Here is a 26466-nt window from a genome sequence, read left to right as displayed (position 1 = left end):
GACGGCAACATGCTACAGGAAGTAAATATGTCTACTGCTGAAATGGAAGCTTTCTTCCATGATGATGTTTAGAGGAAATGTGCCAGCAAAGACGCTGAGTGTGATGATGTCACTGGTGAACGTTGTGCAACTGATGATCATCATCGACCATAATCGCAGTCTTGCATGATCCAACTTTGATGTATTTCTAAACTCATGTTTTACTATCGCACTAAAGCAATTGAATTACAATATTAAGTATTCAAATGTATCAAGTATGAATGGGGAGGATCAAATAATTGAAAGCAATATATAAACATTGTAATTCAATATCTTTATTCCAAGAAAAATGCAATTGGTCATTTTACATTAAGAACTAATTAATTATTAATTTGGTTAATGCTTTTAAAGCATCTCTTTTGATAGGTTATCACATTAAAAATATTTTTTTTAGAGAACAATTAATTCTTAAGGAACATTTTTCATGTTTTTTTACATATTTATGGATAAATTATTATAAAAATGTAAAATGTATACATAAACAACAGAGATTATTGTAACACTCATTAAAAAGTTTAATAAATAAAAGCACATTTGACATGTTGAAATTCAAAACACTGGTTGACAGATTCTGAATTGACAGAAACTCTTTGATTGTTATAAAAGTATCATAAAGATTAATGTTAAGTTAGCTGCTTGAATTAGAAGAAATGTAAATGGTGCATCTTTATAATGTAGTAATAATATCTACACAATAAAGAGCAATTTTGGTTAGTATTTATATGGGTATTTATTTTGCTACATTTATCTTGAACAAATCTTAGCAAAATAAAAAAAAAAATTTCTGATGAGATTATTAGTGTAGGTTTTTATACAGTGGGGTCTCGAAGATTCAAGCTAATCAGGGATGTCATTAGCCTAATTATAAAAATCTTGGATTTCATAGAAATGGATGGTATTGGACTTCTGGGAGGCATGTTCTGTAAGGGCGAACATGTAATAGTGCAAGCATTTACTTAGTGAGGGGCAGCACAAACATAGAAAATACAGGTTTTTTGGTTACAAATTCCAAACTATTAATTATATGTATACACATAAGTGCGCAATCACACTGTCTTTGCCATCCATTTGATTGCTGATAGTTTGTGATGTGCGATATCGGAAAGGAGTTGGTTACAGTATGCACTAGTATTTGTTCGCCTGAACGTCAATTAAGTGTGAGGAGGCATCTAATCACAACGGAAGAGAGCAGAGATAAAAAAGCGTAGTACTGTCTGAGGCAGGCAGAATATTTGCTGCGTTATGCAACTCTTGGAATAGCAAACATTCTTTTTTTTTCCAAAATGACCTAAAGTACACAAAACATCAAAGAAACGAGACTTCAATGATTGTAATGTTACTGTGAATAAAAATTACATACCAAAATGAGCTTGTAGCATATTCATAATTAATTACGAACTTACAAAAGTGACACAATGTCTCTTGTCTTTTTTAAAGTGACAGTAAAGGCACTTTTCATTATGCTTATAAAAAAAGTGAAAAAGTAATAGAAAAACCAATACAAAGTAATATAAAAAAGTAGATAAAATCTGCAACAGTCCTCTGTACATATATCTAAAGCAAATTCTCATACACAATTAAAATCAAACATGCGAAATACTAAAACCACTTTCTCAGTTTACTGTATCTGGCGATTTTGCTCTCTCTTCTGAAACCTCTCTTTATTTGGAATGGTTTTGAAAAATATTTGCAAAGTCGAGTTTAATCAAGGAATGTTGTTATTATCAAAGATAAACAATGTCCCAATAATATAGTAATAGTAGTGGCTTACATGTGCTCATGTGCTCAATCTTAACAAGTGAAATACATTTTGGACATTATAATGTAAAGTACCTTTGAAAATAAGACAGTTTTGTCATTTATTATAGATATAATAAAACTATGTGTTAAATTTAAACATCATTTCCATAATAAGGACAAAACATATTTGTCAAATATGGCACAATTATAAACAGTAATTAATACTAATAAAAGTTGATTAACTTGGTATACATCAAATTTATGCTAGTTTTAATTAAAAAAATTTCAATTCTTACAATCAAAATGTTATTTTAAAATAGACTGTCTCTAGTTTAAAATATGGCACTTATTATTTGATTCATCAAATCTAAAAAACCAATTTTCAAAGTTATAGCTCGTAATATTTTTATATTTTGCTCATGAGTTTAGTCAATTCAAAATATATACCCTGTAAAGTCTCATTTTCAGAGAAAGGCACTACTAAGTATTTATAAATACACGGCTTGTTACATTATATCAGCTAACTGATAACAAATACAGTAATAATTTTTAACTGTATATTTTGTAAGCCTTACCCACAATTGTAGCAATCTGTTAGTTATTAGAGAAATAGTATTAGATTATCAATATTTCTGTGTAATAATTCTTATAAAGAAATAGACAAATAATTTTAGAAAGTACCATTAGGAAAATTGTATTTTAATTTGATTAGTTAAAGTCTACTTGTTTTTAACATTTAAATTATCAATTAATTGCATTTAAAATTTGTTGAAATTCTGCATAGGTAACAAAATCTTAAAATAAAAACCCTGTTTTTACAATTTTAATGGTGAGAAATTATCATACCTTGTTTCAATAGATGATGTAATGTTTACATACAATGTTATTCAAACAAAATTAAGTTTTTTTGATAATAATAACAGTCAAACTGTTTATCAAATTATAAAAAAATAATTTTAATTTTGCAATATAAAAATTTCACAGTTTCCACAAATTACAAAATCACACTGTGCTACTAGTATTAAATTGAAGGTACTGTACAGCAGTCACGTTTTAAACAAATGAGCACTTTCATTACAACTTTTGAATCTGCATAACATTAATAATAAAAGGCACAATAACAATTTACAGTGTAATTAAAATCTGTTTTGTAGTTTGATAGCTCATTAAATTTTAGACGAAATACAATTAAAGCCAATAAGCTGTAACCTTGAACTATGTACGTAATATTTAAAACTTGAGATGATTACAATAAAATCTGTAGTAGTTCAAAAAGTCTATACACAAAACAATAATTATTTAGTATCTAAACACAATATTCCATTCAAAATGGCAAACAATATATAAAACTATAACTATAATACATAACAAGACAACATGGAATATGAAAATAGTTCATTTGAACACATTACATAAACTTGTGCTTATAGCTAACGGTGCACCAAGTTCAATACTTAAGTTATCACATTTTAGAAAAAGTAGAACACAGAAGCAGAAATATGGCAAAACAGTCCCACAATTAATTGATAACATATAAATTCATTTCAGTTTACTTATTATTCCAAGAGGAGATTCCAATAACTCTGTTTTTGTTGTGACATAAATTGAAAAAAAACACATAAAAAATATTTAAATCCAACTTGTTTAGTGTTTAAAAAGTGGTCATTTATACCGCTATTTAAAAATATAAAATGTAATTATGCTCTGTTTTTATTATTCAAGCCACTGAACCACTTTTATTTATTTTATAGATATATTTACAAATTTACTTATATTGGTAATTTAAAATTATAAGTAATTAATTCATTCAACAGTGTTTAATACTATTTCTTGAAAAATAAGCAAACCTCTTTGATATGTACAATTGTTTCACTAATTAACTTAAAAAACCAACAAAAAAGAATTAAAAATAAATAAATCCGCTAAAGTGTAAGTACTAATACCAAATTTAAATTAAAATTTAGTTCATATTATTACAAGAGCTTTGGTACATGTACACATAAAAAGCTTATACAAAAATACACAAAGCGGCATTACTCAAAGTGTCCTTTACTGAATTCAGGTACAAGAGTTGGAAAACAATTGGGTTTATCTGCTTCATTTTGTTTGGTTTAAAACTAATAGTATTTTGATTCAGTCACTAAACTGACACAGAAGAAGACATAGAAAATGATGCAGATATAAAAGATCACAAGAAGATCTTAAGGTAACTTATGGCAGCGAGACCACTAACCAATGTCCAAGAGTATTTAAGTGGTTAACTAAACCATCAGCTACCCAGAGAGTTAAGTGATACAACTGCGATCAAGTCCGGTGGGGGAGAACCCACTACTGAACGTGTCACTTTCGTCATCAAATTGCTGGTAAGAGTTTGATGCCAGGTTAGGACTGTTCACATCCTCGTAATTGGGCGACACAGAACTAGGGTCCAAGTTTGAGGGTCGTCCATAGGAAGACACGGGGCTGAAGCCTGCCATCGAGGGTAGTTCAGGCTTTACAAATTGGTCTAAATTGGTCAAATTTTGGCAAGGGTACTGTTCTCCGATCCTTGTAAAGGAAGGTGGGCTCTCAACGCTGCTCACAGTGGACCTACAGTAGGGAACAAGAAGTGGAGCATCCTTCACCTCCTGAGACTCAAAATTGTGGTAGACGTTGGAGTCGAGAGAAGGTCGACTGTACGAAGCGTCTTCAAGAACAGTCTCCATTCTTTGGTAAGGCTCCACGCAAGTGGCACTTGACATTTCTACCCTGCGGTAGGTCATGGTGGTGTCAACTACGGAGGTGCTGCTGCGAGGGAAGGTGTTCATGTTCATCCGTCTGAACATATTATTGCTGGAATCCATGGATCGGTGGAACGTTTGGAAGGTGGTGGTGGGAAAGGCTGTGCTTTCAACTGCAGAGAACGTCTGTTGAGGCTTGGTGCAGCTTGGTCGGTGGATGGACAGCATGTCAACCAGCCTCCGCCTTTGTGTTTCCAACTCTTGAATCTGTGACTTGAGATCATGGTTTTGATTCTCCAAAATTTCTGATTCCTGTAAAAAATCCACACATTTTTAATTTTAGATGTTGATTGCGAAGGATAATAGTTAATTAACACCTACTGTATCTGTATAGTAAGAAATGTGTTTGCTACAATCAATACTGATGATAAAAGCCACAAAATAATATTTCAACCTAAATAACTTGGAAATTTCTTAATGTCAAAATCAGTGAAAATTAAGAAAATGTATTCTGCAAACTTGTCAGATGCTCAATGTTTTTTTTAGCTTCTTGTAGTACATCATAATTATATTAAATTATTATGCTACATTGGTTTTCTTGATTAGGTCTTTGGATAGAAGATGTTGTGCAAAAGCAGGTAACATTTAAAAAGTCTGGAAAATGTGTTGAAAAAACTATAGTTTTCACTAACTTTCAATAATAATAATAATAGATAAATACTTTATAAATAAGATCCTTTTATAAAAAATATACTATAGTATTAATTGTATAACTTAACATAAAATACACAGTAAACAAGATTTACACTTAACCAAACTAATCTTTATATTCATTTAGGTATTTCAACATAAGACCATAAATGAATTAAACAGAAAAAAATTAGTAAAATGTACATAAAATTTAGCTGGAAAATTATATGTGAGTTATGGAAATGGTGACAAAGTACTATCTGAAATGGAATTTGAATAACACTGAAGAGAATGGCAAATATTACAAATTATTGATTAACATAGTTGCCATCCATGTATACTGAAACATGCCTTTTTGCATTTAGGTTTGTCAAAACACAAATTGAAATGTCTATTTATGACAGGAGGATAAAAGAGTTGAGACAAAATGTTTGAAGTAAGTATATTTACCCTAATGTTGGGACAATGTCCGAATTATATAACAATTACATATAATTTAACAGCTGCATTTAACAAGTGTACATAATTTGAAATATCTTATGAAGGTAAGATAAAAACTGATTTGAAGAAAATGAAATTTGGATGGTCCCTAACTCTCCTACTGCCATTCAAAGTTTGATCAATACGAGTAAAACCCTAGTAATTCTAACCAGTCTGGCCCACAAACACTGGGAACAATAACAGTTAAAATAGTGCTAACTGGTTGTTAGTTACAAAGCAACAGCAAATATCCTTTCAAATCTTACTTCCTTTTCAGCTCTGAATATTAAATCCTTCAGTAGCCATCATTCCTGAAAAGCCATGGATGAATATATATAGTTGGGATTTTCTTTATCTTCTTGCTTTACCTGATCACTTAGCAAGGAATCTGATTGTCTCACAGAGCGCAGAGTTTAGCTACGTTCTCTTGGAGAGAGAGCCTCTCAACTATTACTTCACTTAGCCTCTTACTTTCCTCTAAATTCACATGTAACTTTTACAATCATCCCAGAATATTTTTAATGAAACATTAAAATTATCTATACTTTGGAATTTTTAGCAAAGAATCAAAATATTATTTTAGAATACTAGGGGCTTAAGATGATTTATCATCAGTGGGGTTTCTTGGTGATTCTCTAACTTTTCTTAATAAGTATGAAAACCTTTTTTGGATGCTTCGCCAAACACAACATGGGAAAACAAACAATGTTAGCATACCATTTTATAGTAATGCTATTGATTGTATAGATAACAACAATGTCATAGTTTGCACTGAAACTTTGGCTAATTTACGTACCTGTACAAGGTTAACTGTGCGCTCTCGTTTCTTGAGTCGGCATTTGGTCGCTGCAATTTTATTTCTTTCTCGTCTCCGTCTACGCCTTTCTTCATCTTCTGGTGTCAGCTGCACACACAATATGCCTTTCAGATAATATGAAAATGTTTCAGAGACCAGTTTAAAAACAATACAAAACTCTAACACAGTTAACTCACATACTTGACTTACAGAACATCACTACTGCGAAATACTTTTACTGCTGCCTCATTACTTGAGTGATGGGGAAATATATGAATTAAAAAAATCTGCATAACATTATGGAAATTAATCATGTCTTGTTTTGAAGTGATGAAAATTTAACATTAATACGCTACATTTGTATATTTCTAATAAATATGTTCTCTGATTTGTTACACATTTTTAATATAAATTTTTGATGATACATTGCTAGGGCATATTGTTTTGTAATGGATGAAGTCTTTCTGTTTGAAATATCATCAGCCTGAATACAGTTACGGAACCAAGCTTCCTGTTGGTTTGGGGTAAAATTTTAAAACAATATCAAGGAAGAAATCAGAAAATGAGGGTTAGAAGGAGTTAGGGGAGAGGAGCAAATGCTGAAAATTAAACAAACAGATTAAGTTTACATCCTCAATTAACTTTTAAAGTCCTTAAGACATGATTTAAAAAAGCGATGTATTAGAACAAATAATTTATAACTTAATGATCTTTTCTCTTCAAAAACAAATTATTTTTAATTCGTTAGTAACCTTTAATTAAAAATATCCGCGATTATTTCTTTAATGATATCACATCTTCAGTGTTAATTGTTAGAAGGGTCTAATCTAAGGAGTGCTAGATGGAGGGTCTGACAACACCCATCCTTGCCTCGCCACAACCACAGCCACAGCCATTAGTGGTGAGGACAAATTGAGTTATGGCACCACGGCTGCACAACTATATCTATCATTCATTTGTAACTCAGTTAGCACCATCTGTTCTTAATGAAAATGAAATTAGTTCCTGTTACGGATTTGAATGAAAGAAAAACAAAATTGAAACTCACTGGGAGAAAAAGGATTTGTGTAGCAGTTATTTTATCTTTAAATAGCAACAGCTTATTTGAACATTGGATTGTAAATTTTGTTCTGCAGAATTTATAATTTCGTGTGAACTCAATAATTTATATTGAACTTAATAATAAAATTACAGTTTGTAAGTGTTTATTGATCTCTATTATTCTTAATGTAAATGATGACATCAGAATGAAACTTGATTGAGACTTGATCAAAGTCTAATCAACTTGTAACTTTGATGTAAAGTTGACCAGGTTTTGGTTTGAATGGTTGAAGTTTTTATTTAAGACGTCAAAAAAGATCACCTTTGATTTTTAAAAGGCATTCTTTTAACATAACTCTGTTTAGAAGAAAATATGATTTTGTATAGAATTAAGAATAAATTCGTTATTGATTCCATATAAGATTTTGTACAGGTGGAGAAATTCCAAAGGGCAATAACAGCGGAAAACGAAAAAAGCTGAGAGAAAAGCCACCAGCATAAGTTATAAGTGAGCTTGCAGTTGTGTTATACTTGCATACTAGCAATCCAACTGTTAGCGATGATTAACTTCCAAGCAGGAGTAAAGTTAACACCCTGTTAGCTGTTTTAAGTTATGTCAGCTCCTATCAAGCAAAGCTAGTCTGTTGGATAAATTAAACAATTTATTAATACCTGTTCAATTGAACTTATTGTTTTCTGGTTTGCTTGATTGTATATGTTAACAATAATTTCTAATGAAATTTAGATTAAAATTTACATTTATTTTATTTAGCAAAACTAATATGTATACAATAAGTATATAATATATACAGCACACAGTACATAATAATTTTTATTTCGTTGATTTCTTATTTGAAATAGGTTAATAAATAAATATTGTATATATTATAAATAATAATATGTAAATAATTAAATATGTTATTTAATAAATTATTAATGTTAATTATTTTGTTGCTGCAGGTATTATTTTTTTTAAACTTCAACGTTAATTTATTATTATTATTATATAATAAGTTACAACACTGAATAATATAATTCAGAAATTCCACCAATATTTAAATACAAAGTCAAACAAATTACTTTATGTTATAGAATTAAAAGAATTGTTCCATTTTTTAAATAATTACTACAACTAATATAAACAACAGTTTAAAAATAATTAGAAACCATTAAGTGATTTCTTAAAATTGGTGGTTTTATTTAAAACTAGCACATAATAGCTCATCAATGCTTATTAAATATTTGAAATTATTTTTAGTAAATTAAAGAGAAAAGCTAAAGCGGCTTAGAAAGAGAGATAGAGAGAAGCACTTACCCCATCCCCTGAATAGGGTTCATCATCGTCATCATCCCCAAGGCCGTCGCAACTCACCTCGTCTCTCCGAGGCAGCTTGGTGGGGTCCTCCATGTTGGGGTCGCGCTGGCTCTGACGCCGTTTGCTCTGTATGGTCAGCTTGAGGCCTTCTTTGATCAGCTGAGAGCAGGTGTGTTGGACACTCGGAGGTGAGATACATCCGGGCGATCCTGCACATAACCTCACTTTTCAGAACTTCCGTTAATTACATTATTTTTGAAAAGTTAATATAAAACAGTAAGCATGCTTCAATTTTAGTAAGTGGTATGCATTCGATCGAAATACCTGTATTAACTAAATGTTTGTGTGCTTATTAATGCGATAAAGTGATACGGTAAAAGAAAAAAAATCTCATTTTAAAGAGGATTATGGTACAAGGGAGTTGGTAATAAATAGTTAAATACTAATAAACTATCATGCGCCACTAAGTCAGTCTGCAAACTCAGATTCTGAAGAATATTGAAGATGTACTGGATAAATAACTTAAAATCCAGTATCGGAATCCATAATAATATTATCTATATCATTAAATGCACATGTTTGCAAAAATAATGAAAGTTGACTAAATAAAGTCTCTCCCGTTGCAAAAGAGTTAGCCTCTACAAGTCTCCAACGAGAGAAAGGCTTTAAAGCAACATTATCAATCCAGCAAATAAAGTGAGCCCAGACCAGCATTGTGTCGGCCTGATTATGTATTGTCTAAGCAGTTTCAATTCGTGTGTTACCTGAAGATGAGGTGGACGTGTCGGAGCCACCTGGGGGCGAGGAGGCGAGTCGTGGAGCATGCGCACGATAGGAAGAGTCGAAGGGGTTCGTCATAGCGATGAGGGAGTTGAGGATTTCGGGCGTGCGAGGAGTGGTGGAGTTCTCCCCCTGGGGGAGAGACAGCAGGCCGCTCCCCCCCACTCCTGGACCGCTTACATTCAGGTTGTACATGGCGGTTATCACAGTTCACATTATAACTAACAGGTACTTTTTATAGTATCACGTATCACTTTAGCAGTCTTTGTTTCAATGTAGGTGGCGCTGACTGTGGCGTCGATCAGCTGATGCGTAACTGTGGATGGGGCGCGCTCAGCTGGCCTTTCGTCTTGCAGTTCGCTGATCTCTGAAACAAAACCAATTATCCATTTAATAAACAGTTATAAACTAATCATATACAAGAAATAAAATTCTGACAGAAGCAAATTTCTATATTAATGGTAAAACCATGTTTCACAACAGGTTCAAAGTTACGATCTACCAAGTTAATTAAAATTCAAGTCGACTTTGTCGGCGAGTTCGCTTATCATTCGGCACTTACACGCCCCTTCAGTTAAACGAGTCTCTTATCAGTGAACTGTTTTGTCTCGACAGCTCAGAACTGGCGTCGTTATCAGAGCGTGGGTTACGAGCTTCGCACTTTCTTGGCAAGAAGGAGGCTGCGGCGAGCTGACAGAACAGCCTATAAATAATGACAATACTTTAACAACATGCTCGAAGAAATTTCTTTGAGACTACTGCACTGTGTATTGTATAACAGTGGCTTGTAGCGATAAGTGTAGAAGATCTGAGGCACAGCCCAGAACTGTGTATCGTGTTCGCGACTGGGCTCATATGATGATTTGTTAGCTTGCGAAAATACCGTGCTAAAACTAGGTTCGAACCCGGGTCCCTGTGATGACAATGTCATGCGATAACCAGATCTACCAGATCCAGAAGTGATAACGTTAAGTGCTAATAATAATAATAATAAAATGATAGAATGATTGATCAAAACTCTTTATAAGCTTTTATTTCAACGCATTCATGAAATAAATGTATTGTATAATGTTAACGCTCTTTTAAAACACTATAGCCTATATAATTCTTAATTATTGTCTACAAAGTTAGTAAAGCTTATGAGTGCACTTTAATGTACATGTGTCGTGAACACGATACAATACATATGTTAACTTAACGAAATGTAAACATACTGTAACGTAGACGTGTAAGTTTAAACATCTGATAGTGGGATTTGGACGTTGAATTATGAAAAATCAAACTGAAAATAAAGATTACTATTGGACAAGCGATTCGTTATTTTAATGTCGGTATTAAGCCGAGCGAAGTTCTGGAAAAATTGTTTAAAATCACTTAAATAACATTTGAAGAACTCAACTGGCCGACGATTAAACAAACAGTAACTCAATTTGGGTGTAGAAAAAAAGACGAATCCGAAATACCGAAAATAATGTAATATTCGTAATAATTCATTCTTCCAAAATAATCCAATGAATCGATTAAACAAGGAGACGTGCCGGCCAGACAAGCTAAATCCATTGCGGCTGTGAAGAGAGCCGATAAGCCATTGGTGAGTACTGGGCTTCTGCCAAGTGAATCGTGTGTCCACGTCCACAGATTCATACACTAAGCCATACAATCTTTCTTCCTAGCTAAACCTGTGGCGGTTGTAAAGAATGTCGATAGGAATGTACTGGCTCTGGGCTTCTGCCAAGTGAATCGTGTGTCCACGTCCACAGATTCATACACTAAGCCATACAATCTTTCTTCCTAGCTAAACCTGTGGTGGCTGTAAAGAGTGTCGATAGGAATGCACTGGGCTTCTGCCAAGTGAATCGTGTGTCCACGTCCACAGATTCATACACTAAGCCATACAATCTTTCTTCCTAGCTAAACCTGTGGCGGTTGTGAAGAGTGTCGATAGGAATGCACTGGGCTTCTGCCAAGTGAATCGTGTGTCCACGTCCACAGATTCATACACTAAGCCATACAATCTTTCTTCCTAGCTAAACCTGTGGCGGTTGTGAAGAGTGTCGATAGGAATGCACTGGGCTTCTGCCAAGTGAATCGTGTGTCCACGTCCACAGATTCATACACTAAGCCATACAATCTTTCTTCCTAGCTAAACCTGTGGCGGTTGTAAAGAATGTCGATAGGAATGTACTGGGCTTCTGCCAAGTGAATCGTGTGTCCACGTCCACAGATTCATACACTAAGCCATACAATCTTTCTTCCTAGCTAAACCTGTGGTGGCTGTAAAGAGTGTCGATAGGAATGCACTGGGCTTCTGCCAAGTGAATCGTGTGTCCACGTCCACAGATTCATACACTAAGCCATACAATCTTTCTTCCTAGCTAAACCTGTGGTGGCTGTAAAGAGTGTCGATAGGAATGCACTGGGCTTCTGCCAAGTGAATCGTGTGTCCACGTCCACAGATTCATACACTAAGCCATACAATCTTTCTTCCTAGCTAAACCTGTGGCGGTTGTAAAGAATGTCGATAGGAATGTACTGGGCTTCTGCCAAGTGAATCGTGTGTCCACGTCCACAGATTCATACACTAAGCCATACAATCTTTCTTCCTAGCTAAACCTGTGGCGGTTGTAAAGAGTGTCGATAGGAATTCACTGGGCTTCTGCCAAGTGAATCGTGTGTCCACGTCCACAGATTCATACACTAAGCCATACAATCTTTCTTCCTAGCTAAACCTGTGGCGGTTGTGAAGAGTGTCGATAGGAATGCACTGGGCTTCTGCCAAGTGAATCGTGTGTCCACGTCCACAGATTCATACACTAAGCCATACAATCTTTCTTCCTAGCTAAACCTGTGGCGGTTGTGAAGAGTGTCGATAGGAATGCACTGGGCTTCTGCCAAATGAATCGTGTGTCCACGTCCACAGATTCATACACTAAGCCATACAATCTTTCTTCCTAGCTAAACCTGCGGCGGTTGTGAAGAGTGTCGATAGGAATGCACTGGGCTTCTGCCAAGTGAATCGTGTGTCCACGTCCACAGATTCATACACTAAGCCATACAATCTTTCTTCCTAGCTAAACCTGTGGCGGTTGTAAAGAATGTCGATAGGAATGCACTGGGCTTCTGCCAAGTGAATCGTGTGTCCACGTCCACATATTCATACACTAAGCCATACAATCTTTCTTCCTAGCTAAACCTGTGGCGGTTGTAAAGAGTGTCGATAGGAATTCACTGGGCTTCTGCCAAGTGAATCGTGTGTCCACGTCCACAGATTCATACACTAAGCCATACAATCTTTCTTCCTAGCTAAACCTGTGGCGGTTGTAAAGAGTGTCGAGAGGAATGCACTGGGCTTCTGCCAAGTGAATCGTGTATTTACATACTTCTATAAGACTTTGTAACCTCTCCTCCAAGCTAGACCATCGTCTGATGTGAAAATTGCTGATAGGAATGCAATAAATATCTCTTCTAAACTAAAACTGTGGCGGATGTGAAGTGTCGATAAATCTCAGGAATGTAGTGAGTATCTCCGAAATGAATCGTGTGTCCATGTCGTAATACACGATTTGATCCTCACAGCTTATAAAATATTGTGGGACACTGACAGTATTAGACTATAGTATATTGAAGTCAAATGTTCAACTATATTTAAAAAATTTCAAATACTTAAACACGCCACATACCTTATCACTTTTATCAAAGCATTAAAGAGCAGGTACTATTGATTCGTGGATTTTAGGGCGCTTAATCTTTAATCTCGCGTTATATTTTTTATTCATTTTCGAAAATCGTTGGTGTGTTTTATGAAAAACGAATCTACCTTATCCTTACGTAAGAGACTCCTGCATAATATAGTAGACACCATATAGTCATCGGGGACCTGACAAGGATTTAGGAGTGTGATTGTAAGGGTTAACTAATTTTACTTTAAAGAAAGTCATGGAAAGGTTGTTGTTTCTATAAAGTAAATCTAATTCACTGGAGTATTTCGAATAAATTTTCGTTAATTTTAAATGTGGAGTAGATGACAAAAGTTGAAGGACATGTTTGCAGATTTTGAAGTTTGGCAATAGTCTTACCATAGAGTTGGAAATTAAGACGACAAATTCTGTTATTTCCGCTACAACAATGGGATGAGAATAGCAAACAAAAGAATTAGCTGAGATAATTGAAGTGTTTGTAGCTGCACTGTGGCCGTAGTATTCATTAACACGTTTGCTCAGTTGACTGTGGCTCTGAATCATTTTGAGTCGAGGTGGAAGACAGGGAGTGAGTTGTAGCATAACGTGAGTCTTAAATATTGTCCTCTAATTAATACATTCAAAAATACACGTTTATATATAATTATCGTGAATTAATACGGGAACTCGTAGTATATGTTTAAGACCGGCGAATGACGAAACAGATAAACTAAAATCGAAACCTTTGACTATAATTTGAACCTTTGGCTAAACAAATTCAAAACACGCAGTCTTGAAAACCCAAGTAAATCCAGAAGTGAAAAACCCGATTGTTTAAATACATTATAGACATTACATCCGTAGAAATAGAATGTAAAACATAACGATAAAGTAGAAAAGAAACAACGTGTTCCGGCTATAAAATACTGAAACATACCTGTATAAATGTAATTACTTTTAAACCAGAATAATATTAAATTAATCTGACCGAGAAAGGAGTTTTTACTACTTTAAAACATTAGTAGATATTTTCCTGGATTATTAAGTATTACCAGCTGTTATATCATCACTGTAGATGACATTTATTATAGTATTGATGACTATACAGTGTGTAAATTAAGTCCTGATACGCCTGGATATATTCCAAACGGATTAAAATCCATTACATACCGTGGAAAAGACAGCTTTTACCAAAACTATGCACACCAGAAACATTAGATACTACGTAAAGGGATAAGCTGACCCGCTCAAAGTCTTACTAAAATATATCACGCACGTATTATATTAATATGCGCAAGACATTGGCATTGTCCTTAAAGATTATTATTGCTAAAAAGGGCGTAGATGTGTTTTTTAGTGCCATTGACCTTTAATATGACATGTCACAAGAAAGGGGTTGCAAATTGAAAATGACAAGTTACTCCCTTCTACCCCATTTTCAGAGGGGGGGGGGGTGACATATTTTTACCCACTAAAAATCCAAAAAAGTAATTTATAAGTATGGTGAAGGTTGTACATTAATATTTCAATCAGTTTGGAATATAACCAGGCGTATCAGGACGTAAGTTACAACCTGTATAACGAATTCATCATTAAAGGATTAATATAAAAGGTAAAGAGAGACTTTAAAATATCATTTGAAGGCCGTTGGATAAGCGTTTCCCACATATTATAATACTATAAAATTACAAAATTATCTACAGCAGTAATTAAAGTTTTTTGAAAACAAAACAAACTTAATTGCGACAAGCTCTTCATTTTCTACACAATGGAAGCAAAAAAAAAAACAAGCTATTACTTGAACGCGCCTACATTATTACCGCTGTTACAAATTCTGTCATAAAGTTACATGTTATTTATATATGTAAAAGGGAACTATTAGCGTACAAGAGATTCGCACAGTCAAAAAAGTGGATTGTCAATGTTTTACGCCTATAAAATTATCGGTTTACGAGCACTTACGCAGGTGGTGACTTGCACCACCAACGCTGTGTAAACCTGTGTCCATGGCCATTATTATAAAGAACTTAGAGATCGTGCAATAAGTGTTACTAACGTTTCATAAAAAGGTTGAAAGGTGTGTTGGTAAAGTAAAATTGACTAAGGTGAAAAGTTGATTAGTTCAAACAAGATGTTCTGAGTTCCTGAGTACATCATCGTTTAGGGGGAATATGTTTGACACATCTTTTGTATTTCATGGCTACGTTTTAAACATTATAGAAATATTTTTTAATTTTTAAAAAATATTATGACATTATAAAAATCAGTATACACACATAATGTGCTCAAGTACATAAATAAGTACAACGTGAACTCAAACTTTCATCATATGAATAAGTGGTAATGTACGTATTTATTACCTTAATACCGTATATACACGTATTACACGATTGAATATGAAACCCTTCAGATGCAGGTGGATCTATGGATATTGAAACTGCTAACTGTTTAGTTGCCATAATACTTCTGAACCGATTTTGATGATTCCTTCTTGTTTGAAAGAACTATTCTTTTCACGGGACAAGTTTTAAATAAGTTAATGTAATGCTTTAATCGTTAGTTCCATGTACAATTATGTGTCACTGTACACATCCCTCATTGTGATTATCACGTTACAGATTATACACTTTACAAAACCCAAACATTACTAAGAATTACACTATCGTTATCTTGTTAAAGATACCGATGGCTTGTTCAAAATTAAGTAGTGCTGTACATTCAATTACAGTGAACTAGAGGTTTTCCGAAATATTTGGCATTCCCATCACCGAGAGAGTTGTTTCTACGACTTACAAAATATTTGTGTCATTTCTATACTAAGCGCTTTTTGAAGTTGGTTTCAGTGTTGTGAAAAAGTTACTTTATTAGCCAATTCGCTGGTTCCCACAGCAGCCGCTGTCATGAGGAGCGCTAGTGTTGCGGCGCGTCCGGAATACTAAAGAGGAAATTCCATTTAATCGTTGCCTCCACTTTTTACAATTCCCCTAATTTATCGAATGTCGGCCTCAATTATTTATGAATGTGACAACGACGGCTGCAGCAGACGCTGTGATCTTCATCATGTTCTGGGTTCTCGTAAGGATGTTGACATGGCGTTAACACTTTTTTTGTGTTAAGTAGTTGGATGCTACAATTGACAAAAAAAGGATCGGTTTCCTTAAAACACTCCTTAAAAAACGGGTTTTGTGCTTAAATCATTTTTAAAATATAAAAACAGCACCTGAGTTCGAGATTTAGTTGAATTAAGTTTTAGTCTATATGTGTAACTCAAAATAGTTTCAATTATTCAGGAACATGTTGGTACATACTTAAAACTGTATAAATTAAGAACTATTTTCAAGATGACTCAACTTTAAAAGGAAATGTTTAATTCGCGTTCAGGAATTTCTCACAATGTTACTCAGACGTGGCGATTTATGCTCGCGCGTTTCGAAAGTCGCGCGTGCGGGAATTCTAAGCATTATTGCAAGTTCCTATAAGGGCTAACACATTTTAAACATTTATAGGATTACCTGCATGTTATTTTCCGTTTATCGTCATATATCAAATTTTAAACGATACAAAACTTTTATTGCGACAACTCTTTGAACAGGAAATAAAAAAATTTTGCAAAATTAAAAAATGAAAATACTTTTACATCAGTTTGTTTATAGAACCTTGTATTCATGTCTTACTACAATTTTATTTGAATAATGTAAACTATTTTTCAGTAAGTATTGTCGTCAATAAATTATACATACATATATGATAAGTAATATTAATACATATGTAACAAATACATGTAACCTCTTATTTTTATTTACTTACTTATTTATTGTAAAGGAGAGGAGGTACAAACTACCGAGTTCTGTGGGAGAGGCGACTGAAGATTAGTAAGAAGGAAATTATTAGATGTTGAAAAGCAATACGATAAACGTAATACGTCAAATAAAAAAGCACACACAATTATTCACCAAAGTTGAAATTTTTTACATCTAATTTGATTTTAAAGTCAATGAATGTGCCCCCGCTCTTACAGGACAAACGTCCGTTGCGATCTCAAGTCTCTCTCTCTCTCTCTCTGACCCCCTCCCCTCCCCCACACAATCACACCATAGGTTCCCTGATAAAACCAGTCCCCATTTTCCAAATGGCTGTCTTAAAACGTCCATTAATTCGCAAAGTGTGCCATTAAGCCATTACCGGCGGATTTAACGGCGAACGCACTCCTTTGTCATCGTCCACTTAAACCTCCTGAGTCATTCTAGCTCGGCGACGTTGCTTTCGTGGTTTTTCATTGACATATTTCTTGCCATAACGATTGGTTTAACTGGCGTGCTTTATTGCACCCAGAGAGATTCTGTTGCAATCATACCTCAGAAACACGATGCATAGGCTACTCAATAAAAGATATTCAGTAGTTATTGATGTAACAGAAGGAAAATTAACTGTCGTTGTGTCCGATGCAATAAAAAGCGTTTATTGTAACACTTCACGATAGTAAATGCCTGATATCCTTTGATATCTTCAACTTTTTCATCGTTAATCACTAATGAATGTCAAACTAAGACTTTGAATGTATCTATGTAGGTATCGTTGATCACAAGTATAAATAGAAAGAATTCTTGATCACAATCTTTACACTCTTTTGGTACAATATCGTTTCATTAAATCTATAACTATATCATACATGTTAAACAAAATTTAACTTTGTTTCCTCTTTCAAAAATTACTAAATTACAAATACTAAGAGGTTTATTACACAAATAACAACTGTATTTTACACTGTTGTGTTGAAAACCGTGTATTTTAAAATTTTAACTTTTATTGAAAAATATGGTATTTTAATAGTATAGCAAAAGCCAGATACTGGTTACAAAATACACCAACCCACCGCAATAGTGCAACGATATTTTTGCACTTTATAATCTGCAATTTAACGTTAGGCCTATGCGAACGACGAAGATATCTTTTTCCATTCATTGATACATTACTCAAACACAAAATCTCGCCAACCATATGTAAAGATAGATTAGCCTCCACTACAGAACCTAATCTGTTTACCAACAACCAGATAGACAGACAGACAGTGGGGCGAGTGTAGAGAGGTGGTATTTAGAGCATGACCGGACTGTTGGCGGAGGTGGGGAGGGAGGAGGGAGGACGGCTTATTAAACACACAAGGAATGCCATCAGAGATGGGAAAAACATGTGCCATGTGGGTCTCAGATGCCGCCTACACAGCCTTGTGTGGGAGCGCCGGGACCGCTTCTCGTCCATGTACTATAATAAGTATTAATTGATTTACATTTCAGTTTTTTCTTGCCATTAGCAATGTACTTGAGAGAGATATTACGGTGTAAGAAATCCATTTATTGTAATCGCCATTCTAGGATTTTGACAAGGAGTGAATTTTGATTTAAGACGAAAGTTAAAAACTCTGTAGGTGAAATGTAAAAAATATTAAAATTTTATATTACTATTGGGTGAATTGTTTGAGTTAAGTATTTAAAGACATGGTTCTTTTCTGGTGTGATATTTAAACCAAAAATATTTAAACCACATATTCTTTTACATATGGTTCTTTTCACTATATGTGTGACACTCGTAATTAATTAAAGCACTGTATAATACGTATGATGATTCTTTTAATTTATAAGTTGTGGTATTTTTATGTTAAAAATAACATGAAAAACCAAATGGACATCTTGCATTTAAATGTGTATGCATACAAAAATATAATACAAGGAAAACAGTGAAAATAATACCAAATAGGCAATTTCCTCATTCTTGAAATACTAATGGTTGTTAAAACATGCTAAAGGTATGTAATTTTCAGTCAAGGCCGTTTTAAAGATAGCTTTGTACTTCGACTCATCGAACGTGAACATTACACTGATTCCTCTGTAACTTACTTTGAACAAATGAAACGAGTTCGATGCAAGTGCAAAAGCGCACGAACAGGCGTTACAATGGTTACTGTGGTGGACAGCTGTTACTGTGTTTACTTGCCAGGTCTGATGTAAACATATGACTGGGCGACGGCGACGCGCTCGCACATGCGCATTAAGACCAGGCACACTTATACTTTGCAGCTGACCACGGGCTCGCCTCGACTGTGACTACAATTCACTGCAACTGATCTTCAGGCTGGCTGGCAAACACTACTTGCTGATAGACCTGATTTGTTCCAACGATGTCCACTCTCCTGGCGATACTAATAAGATACTTAAGTACTTAAGAGTAGGCCTACTTAAGAGCCGGATGTACTGGAGGTAATCTTGATTATAGTCCTATAAGAACAATGTTGACAAATCAGCGCTTTCTAGTTGTTTCCGTTTTGTGGTTGGTTTCTCAGACAATATCCTTAGCCTTTCTATCTATAAATGAGTATTAAAAAATATACAGTTAGCACTAAAAGCTAAAAGAGTCTGCCTGTGTACTAATTATACCTTTAAAGGAGACATCTACGATACTAGAGTAAAAATAACGGCGTAAAATGGTAGTTCAACGAAGTAAACACAATGAGTAATTTAAATAATAATAAATCCACACTTGTTGAAGAAACATTAATATTTTATTTTAAAGATAATGCAAACGTATTTGTTCTTCAAGTGCAAATTCCTATCTCTTGTCTAGAGTGGTTAAACATGACCGTGGCGTTTCTTTTCTAAAAGAACGTTACAGTTAATGAAAATCTATCTTATTTGTTCGTTATGCAAATTAAAAATGGTGAACGTCCCACGGATTAATGTAATGAGTATACGGGTACGTTGACAATATGGCCGCACTGCGAGTTTAATGCTGGTATAAACCGTGGTCAACTCGGTATAATTGGTAATCGCTGGACGGTCGCTCGCAGTGTTGGCTCGACCCGGGTTATCAATTTGCCGCAATGATGGCCGGGTTGGCGGCACCGACACGATCATGTAGGCTTTGCATTCGTTCCGGCCGCGCAGCGGCTTGTGCGTGCGTACGTGCGTGCGCGCGAGTCAGGTTATAAATATACCGACACCACGACCGCGCCACTTGTTGAGTGTTGAACAGAGCAACAGCGCACCGTACCGGTCGTCACTGTGGTCTCGAGTGAAATTCTCGCTTGCTAAGCGTTGTGCCCACCTGTCGCTAAGTCAGAGAGATTAGACGTTTCAAACCCAAAAAAAAGGACAACATGACACTTAAAACATGCTAAGTGTAGAAAACGTTCAGTAAATCCATAAATATTAACCACATTTTAGTATTCTGGCTCACACATGGTTTTCAGATCTTTCAGCCTCGAGAGAGATGTTTGAATTCAACATTGCTTGACCAGAAAATGTAGGAAAGCAAGAACTGACTCATACATAAGCCAAATTTCCTATAGGTACGTTCCTTGATAATCATTAATCAACAAGATGCCATCCAAGAGTTTTGTAAGGAAGAAACGTTGTTGAAATCATGATGACCAAAATGTTCAGAAGGAATACGCAGTGGTGTTATAAAATGTGTTGTACGTCAGATGTTATTTATAACTTTGTTGAGATGAACGAGTTTACCCAGCTTGTTGAAACAAGGCTACCTGAACAAAGTATATAAAGTGTTGTTTCGAACCAAGCTGTTTTGAATGAAATTCTTGGATTACGAATCTTTTTTTGTTTTAAATTGATTTAAAACACCGTACACCTTCACATCCTTACATTCCTCTCGTATACGTTGGAATTCTACGTTTAAATGGCGTCTGCATCCTTTCAGAAAATGAGGGGTGTTCAAGAACTACATTGTACTACAGAGGAGAAGAAATTATAAAATTAACTCAGTTTTGTCACACATTTTTTCAAAATCCAATTAAAATAAATGTGCCAATAAAATAGTAGGCGAACAGTATTTCTTTCAGATATAGCAGTATGTTTAAACCAATGCAAAGGACTTATGGGTAAAGTAGACCAAACCCTAACAAGAGCTGCGGACAGACGCCCGCACGCACAGTCCCACTCATCGCCCACAGCCGCGGCTGTCCATCCACGGAATATAATTGGAATGGAATTGCCATCACTGACGCACACACTCGGATATGTCTTGGCTGTGTGGCTTACAATACATCATGTTTCATAAAAAGTGGATGCAATCCCGTTTTCGTGTAAGCGTGGGATGCATGGTGTGCAGACGAGGTCGGAGTCGTCTTGTCCGCTGCTCTGTCCGTTCTTGAGCTTTCAAGCGCTGAGCTTCGTTGTACAGCACTGCTGGCGCAGTGCCACAAGCATCAGCTTAAGCGTTATCAGCGACCTCCTCCCACTTAATGGAACTGCTGAGGGCTCCCAGTACATTGGTACAGAAGTTAGCTTCCGACAGCAGAATCTGTTGATTTTCGTTTCAACAAACCTTCCTAAATATTTTGGCGAACATGTAATTTCTTTGGTGAGATACACTATATCTTTGGTGAGTACAATCTTAGCGAGTAAAAGATGTCGCCGAGGTCCACGGCAAAATTTCAAATGTATAGGTCATTTCATTATTGAAAGATAGAACGACAAACAATCATACAGCAAATAACTTCTTACACTCTCCATCAAACAAAAGAGAAGTTGTGTCAGCCTACTGAGCGATAGGCTTCAACGAAGTTCACCCAAATTCCATGGTTGGACATGCCCATCATAGAAGTCATTCTTGTACATGTAGAAATGAAGGTACGTGGCAAATTTAAGTCTACAGGTGAAATTTTTTCGAAAAGTCTTGTTGCATGACTTGTTACATGTTCGTAAATTTGGATTTATGATAAGCGTTTAAAGAATAAAAGTCTACACACCAAGTCACCATAAAATGTTGAGATAATTAGGGTACATGTGTTAATATATCCCAAGTTAAATAATGTATGGGTAGACTAAGTTTGTTTACAAATTTATTTATTCTGCTATTTTATCTTTGCCACCATAGTTACTTTAAGACTTCATGCTTAATTTCAAGTCTACAGGTCAGTTCGTTTTCGAGATATAGTGCGGACAGATAGACAGGCAGAAATAAAGATTTTCCAGCCCCAAGAGTGAAAATTCGCTAAAGCTAACAAACAACTTTTAATAAACTACTGCAACATCTTCATAACATGAATTTCACCAATTTAAAACCAATGTTTAAACGTTATTTCATTTTGTTTTTAACATATACACATTACTAACGCGTTTTGAATAACACGTTTCACGACTAACACGACTCCCAGGGATAAAATACTTAAATACATGAATCGTTTAACAGAGAGATTCAACATTTACGACGTTTCACAATACAATAACTTACGTTATAGCCTAGGAGTGGAGACGCAATAATTTACATCGTATAGGCACATAAATAGGTTTTTCTTTAACTGGATAGAGAAATTTATCTTAACAAATAAACCGTTCATGCAAGCTATTCCACTTTGTGGCGGTCAAAATGTGAGTGTATCGGAAGGGTTTCAAACATAAAACGATAACTATTTGAGCGTCGTGAACGCCAACTTTAAGAAGTTTTGTCCATTATTAAAACGTTAATGTCAAATTATAAATCCCAACGCAATTCCTCATAATTGAGTTGATTCAGCCATCTGAAGTCATAAATGACCAGTACATCACTTATTTGTCGATATTTGAAATACGCGAATGCTCATATATTTTTCATTTTACAGCTTAAAACATATATTTTATTTTCACATGGTTGCGTACAACACTAATATCTTTCTTTATGTAAATAAAAATATATATTGTGATAGCTTACACAAAGTTGTGTGGGAAAGTTTCAACACCTTTGCAAATATGACATTTAAAACCTTTTCATTCACTTTTCAAGAAGCTCTTTTCATCACAGTAAGAACTTTTCCATTGAGCAAATAAGTGCGTTCAATCAAATTTCAAGCTATCGCTAACAATGATAGCTCAACCGCTTTAGACGCTATCGAGTGCACATAACAAAACTTTAAAATACGCCAACTTTTCAAACAAACTTCGCTTACGCTAAGGAAATAAAAACAAATAAATACTGAAGATTCAATGAAGTTTTTTTAATTAACAGTTTGACTTATATTCCTGGCCAAATAATTCATCTGCACCTAGTTCAATTCTTAATAATGTCAAAATCTTTAAATGCTTGGGAAAATGACATGACTGCTCCCAAGTTGCAATATTTGGAAAAAACGCTGTTATAAAGACTTAATTGTGCTATGCTTGGTTTCTTGCCAAGTGAAAATATTAATGGGTAAATCTAGAAAAGAAATTGCGGTTCACATATAAAATGAAATAAAGTCTGTTGGAAATTATATTTTCTGTTGTGTACAATTATTATTTACACGAAACGTAATAACTAATTAAAGAAATGTGTTTATTTTCAGGGCAGGACAAGTACACTAACGTTATCTCGAAAGTCCTCCACACCACTTATCCAGCCTTGGAATGCTTTTCACGCAAAACCTCGTTATTGACAAAGATATTCACCTCGTTGCCGTGTTTACGCCGATTGGCCGCCTTCGGCCGGTCCTTGGCCCTGGAGAGGTGCTCGAGGTAAAGACAAAGTCTCAAGTCCCGATTCATTCCAGGTTCCGTAGAGCATGTGACCGAGGGAGGGGGGTATTGTGCGCGGGACTGCGGCTCCGGGATTTGAGCCACTGTTCCTCGAGAGCCCTCGGCCGAGATTATGCTCTCGAGAGTTGTGCAAGCGGGTGTCGAGCAGGCGCAGGCGCAGGTGGGAGCTTTCACAACAGCAGGCTCGGGTCGGGGGTCGGCGTGGCGACCTTGGGTGACCCAGGGTCTCACAACCCTGCGGCAATGAGAGATTGATCGATCCTCAAGAGCTTCAGCAGAAAGGTCTAAGCTCATTGCTAAACGTTAGGCCCATAATATGACGAAAATAACTAAGCATCTTATTTTAAACGTGAATAATATGAGTAATGAGGTTTTTTTTTATTTAAAGGTTAGCCCAGAGAGATCAGATCATTGTTAAGTAAGTCCATGGCATTACCCCTCCATGGGTTTTGGAGCTGTTTTTGGTGAATACAGTACAAGTTAGAGTAAATCTAACGATTTAACAAAAAACATGTCCTCCTCCGTGGTAGACTAATGGTTTTAGTCTCGGCTCTCTAACTGACAGATTATGGATTCAAATCCCGGGGAGGGCCAATAATGTATAGACATGAAACAGTGTGTGTACTTTGAAAATAAACCAGTGAACATCGAAGCCTACATAGCTGAAACTTAGGCTTAAAAGAGAGAGAGAAAAAAAACACCTGTACATTGTCCAGTGGAGATTCTTAAGACAAACCGATTTCACTGCCAATCAGCTGATTTAAAGTGGGAAGGTAGACAATTTCTGAAGTAATTAATACATAAAAATATTTAATTGCTCGACTTTATGCAACTCTTCGTGAAGAACATCAAACTGTGAATAAGAAACGATAAAAATGTTTTTAGAGCAAACCTCTTGTTTGCACACTTGCGGCAAAAATATAAGTAAGTTGTATAATCTGTGTCATCGGATGTTTAAGACCCAAAAACATATTCAGACCTGTATTGTATGATGTGTGTAGGTATTATATAACATGACAAGATCGTGTGGTTTATAGCCATAAGTGTAGCCAGCTCGTAACCTCTGGTCAGGGACACTCGACTGCCTCTCAACCTCCAATACGCGCAACGATAAAAATATTTTAGAGCAAACCTCTTGTTTGCACACTTGCGGCAAAAATATAAGTAAGTTGTATAATCTGTGTCATCGGATGTTTAAGACCCAAAAACATATTCAGACCTGTATTGTATGATGTGTGTATAGGTATTATATAACATGACAAGATCGTGTGGTTTATAGCTATAAGTGTAGCCAGCTCGTAACCTCCGGTCAGGGACACTCGACTGCCTCTCAACCTCCAATACGCGCAACGATAAAAATATTTTAGAGCAAACCTCTTGTTTGCACACTTGCGGCAAAAATATAAGTAAGTTGTATAATCTGTGTCATCGGATGTTTAAGACCCAAAAACATATTCAGACCTGTATTGTATGATGTGTGTAGGTATTATATAACATGACAAGATCGTGTGGTTTATAGCCATAAGTGTAGCCAGCTCGTAACCTCTGGTCAGGGACACTCGACTGTCTCTCAACATCACCATCTCAAAGTTTCCTTGTCCGACCAACTTTTAAATTAAATACTTACACAAGAGTCTGCTTTTGCTGAATACCTTATCTATATTCCAATAAATAGCATTCAACATAATACACTTTTTTATCCAAAAAATACGTACTTATTGATTTAGTCTTGAGATACGTAAAACGGTACGGTACTATCATAATCACTAACACCGAGTATCCGGTTTCTTTAAGTATAATAAGTACGGTACCAAATTGATAAAATAAACAATGAATAATATTGATCCATCATCTGAACTAAACCAGGGATTGCATTTAGTTCATCCATTTAAACGTTTCACAATCTGAATCATTACAAAAATAATTTCACCATGTTCTGCATATTGACGATATATATATATATATATATATATATATATATGTGTGTGTGTGTGTGTGTGTGTGTGTGTGTGTGTGTGTGTGTGTGTGTGTGTGTGTGTGTGTGTGTGTGTGTGTGTGTGTGTGTGTGTGTGTGTGTGTTTGTAACTCGTAAATATATACCGATATATACCGTAAATTATATAGTCCTCCCATCCGCGAATTTTTGAAAAATTGCAAACAGAAAACTGAAATCAGAGGATCATTTCTCAGTGTACCTATCAACACTTAACTTATAAAAACTTACGTGACAGTGATATTTTGATTTACGTACGAGTGAGTAAAGGTTGGGAATGGAGCAATTGTACAATATTATTTGGATTTATTTCTTTTACAATGAAGTATCACAAGTGAATTGAGGAAGAGGAAAAACTTAAGGTAGTAAGAATATCCCCTATGTAATTGTGAATATTAAAACAGCGGGTTACGTTTACCTGGGAAGTATTTATGCAATTGTTCAAAACTAGTACAAAGGTGGACACTTCATAATCCTATACAATACATAATGTAGTGTGTTATGAGTGATAAATAATGCATTTGGGCGAAATAAGAAGCTTTGCTACAAGTTACAGTGTACAGTAATACCGACACCTATTTCCCTAAAAAGGCAGAATACCTCAACATTTAGCAGGAATAGCCCAAGCCCGACTTTCACTGGTAGCGCTCCGTATCGGGCTAGAATGGTTCGACATTTTTAAGTAAATAAGGC

The 26466-nt window shown here is 35.2% G+C and overlaps 1 protein-coding gene across 3 annotated transcripts in view; it reads right to left on the bottom strand.

The window, feature by feature from the left end:
- Window positions 1-292: 292 nt before the first annotated feature.
- Window positions 293-26466, bottom strand: part of LOC124357744 (activating transcription factor 3) — an 82198-nt gene continuing 56024 nt past the window's right edge. For 2 of the 3 annotated variants that reach the window (XM_046809770.1, XM_046809771.1), the window contains exons 2-5: window positions 9586-9968; window positions 8822-9030; window positions 6466-6573; window positions 293-4811 (exon numbers count right to left, since the gene is read on the bottom strand). In XM_046809770.1, coding sequence (XP_046665726.1) covers window positions 4065-4811; window positions 6466-6573; window positions 8822-9030; window positions 9586-9796 — 1275 coding nt within the window. In that variant the 5' untranslated portion in view covers window positions 9797-9968 and the 3' untranslated portion in view covers window positions 293-4064. The remainder of the gene's footprint in view (window positions 4812-6465; window positions 6574-8821; window positions 9031-9585; window positions 9969-26466) is intronic. The other variant, XM_046809772.1, reaches the window with a different exon arrangement.

Source organism: Homalodisca vitripennis, chromosome 3, assembly GCF_021130785.1.
Source record: "Homalodisca vitripennis isolate AUS2020 chromosome 3, UT_GWSS_2.1, whole genome shotgun sequence".
NCBI classification, from domain to species: domain Eukaryota; kingdom Metazoa; phylum Arthropoda; class Insecta; order Hemiptera; family Cicadellidae; genus Homalodisca; species Homalodisca vitripennis.
Note: the sequence above shows the minus strand (reverse complement) of the source record. Positions and strands in the feature narration are given on the sequence as shown.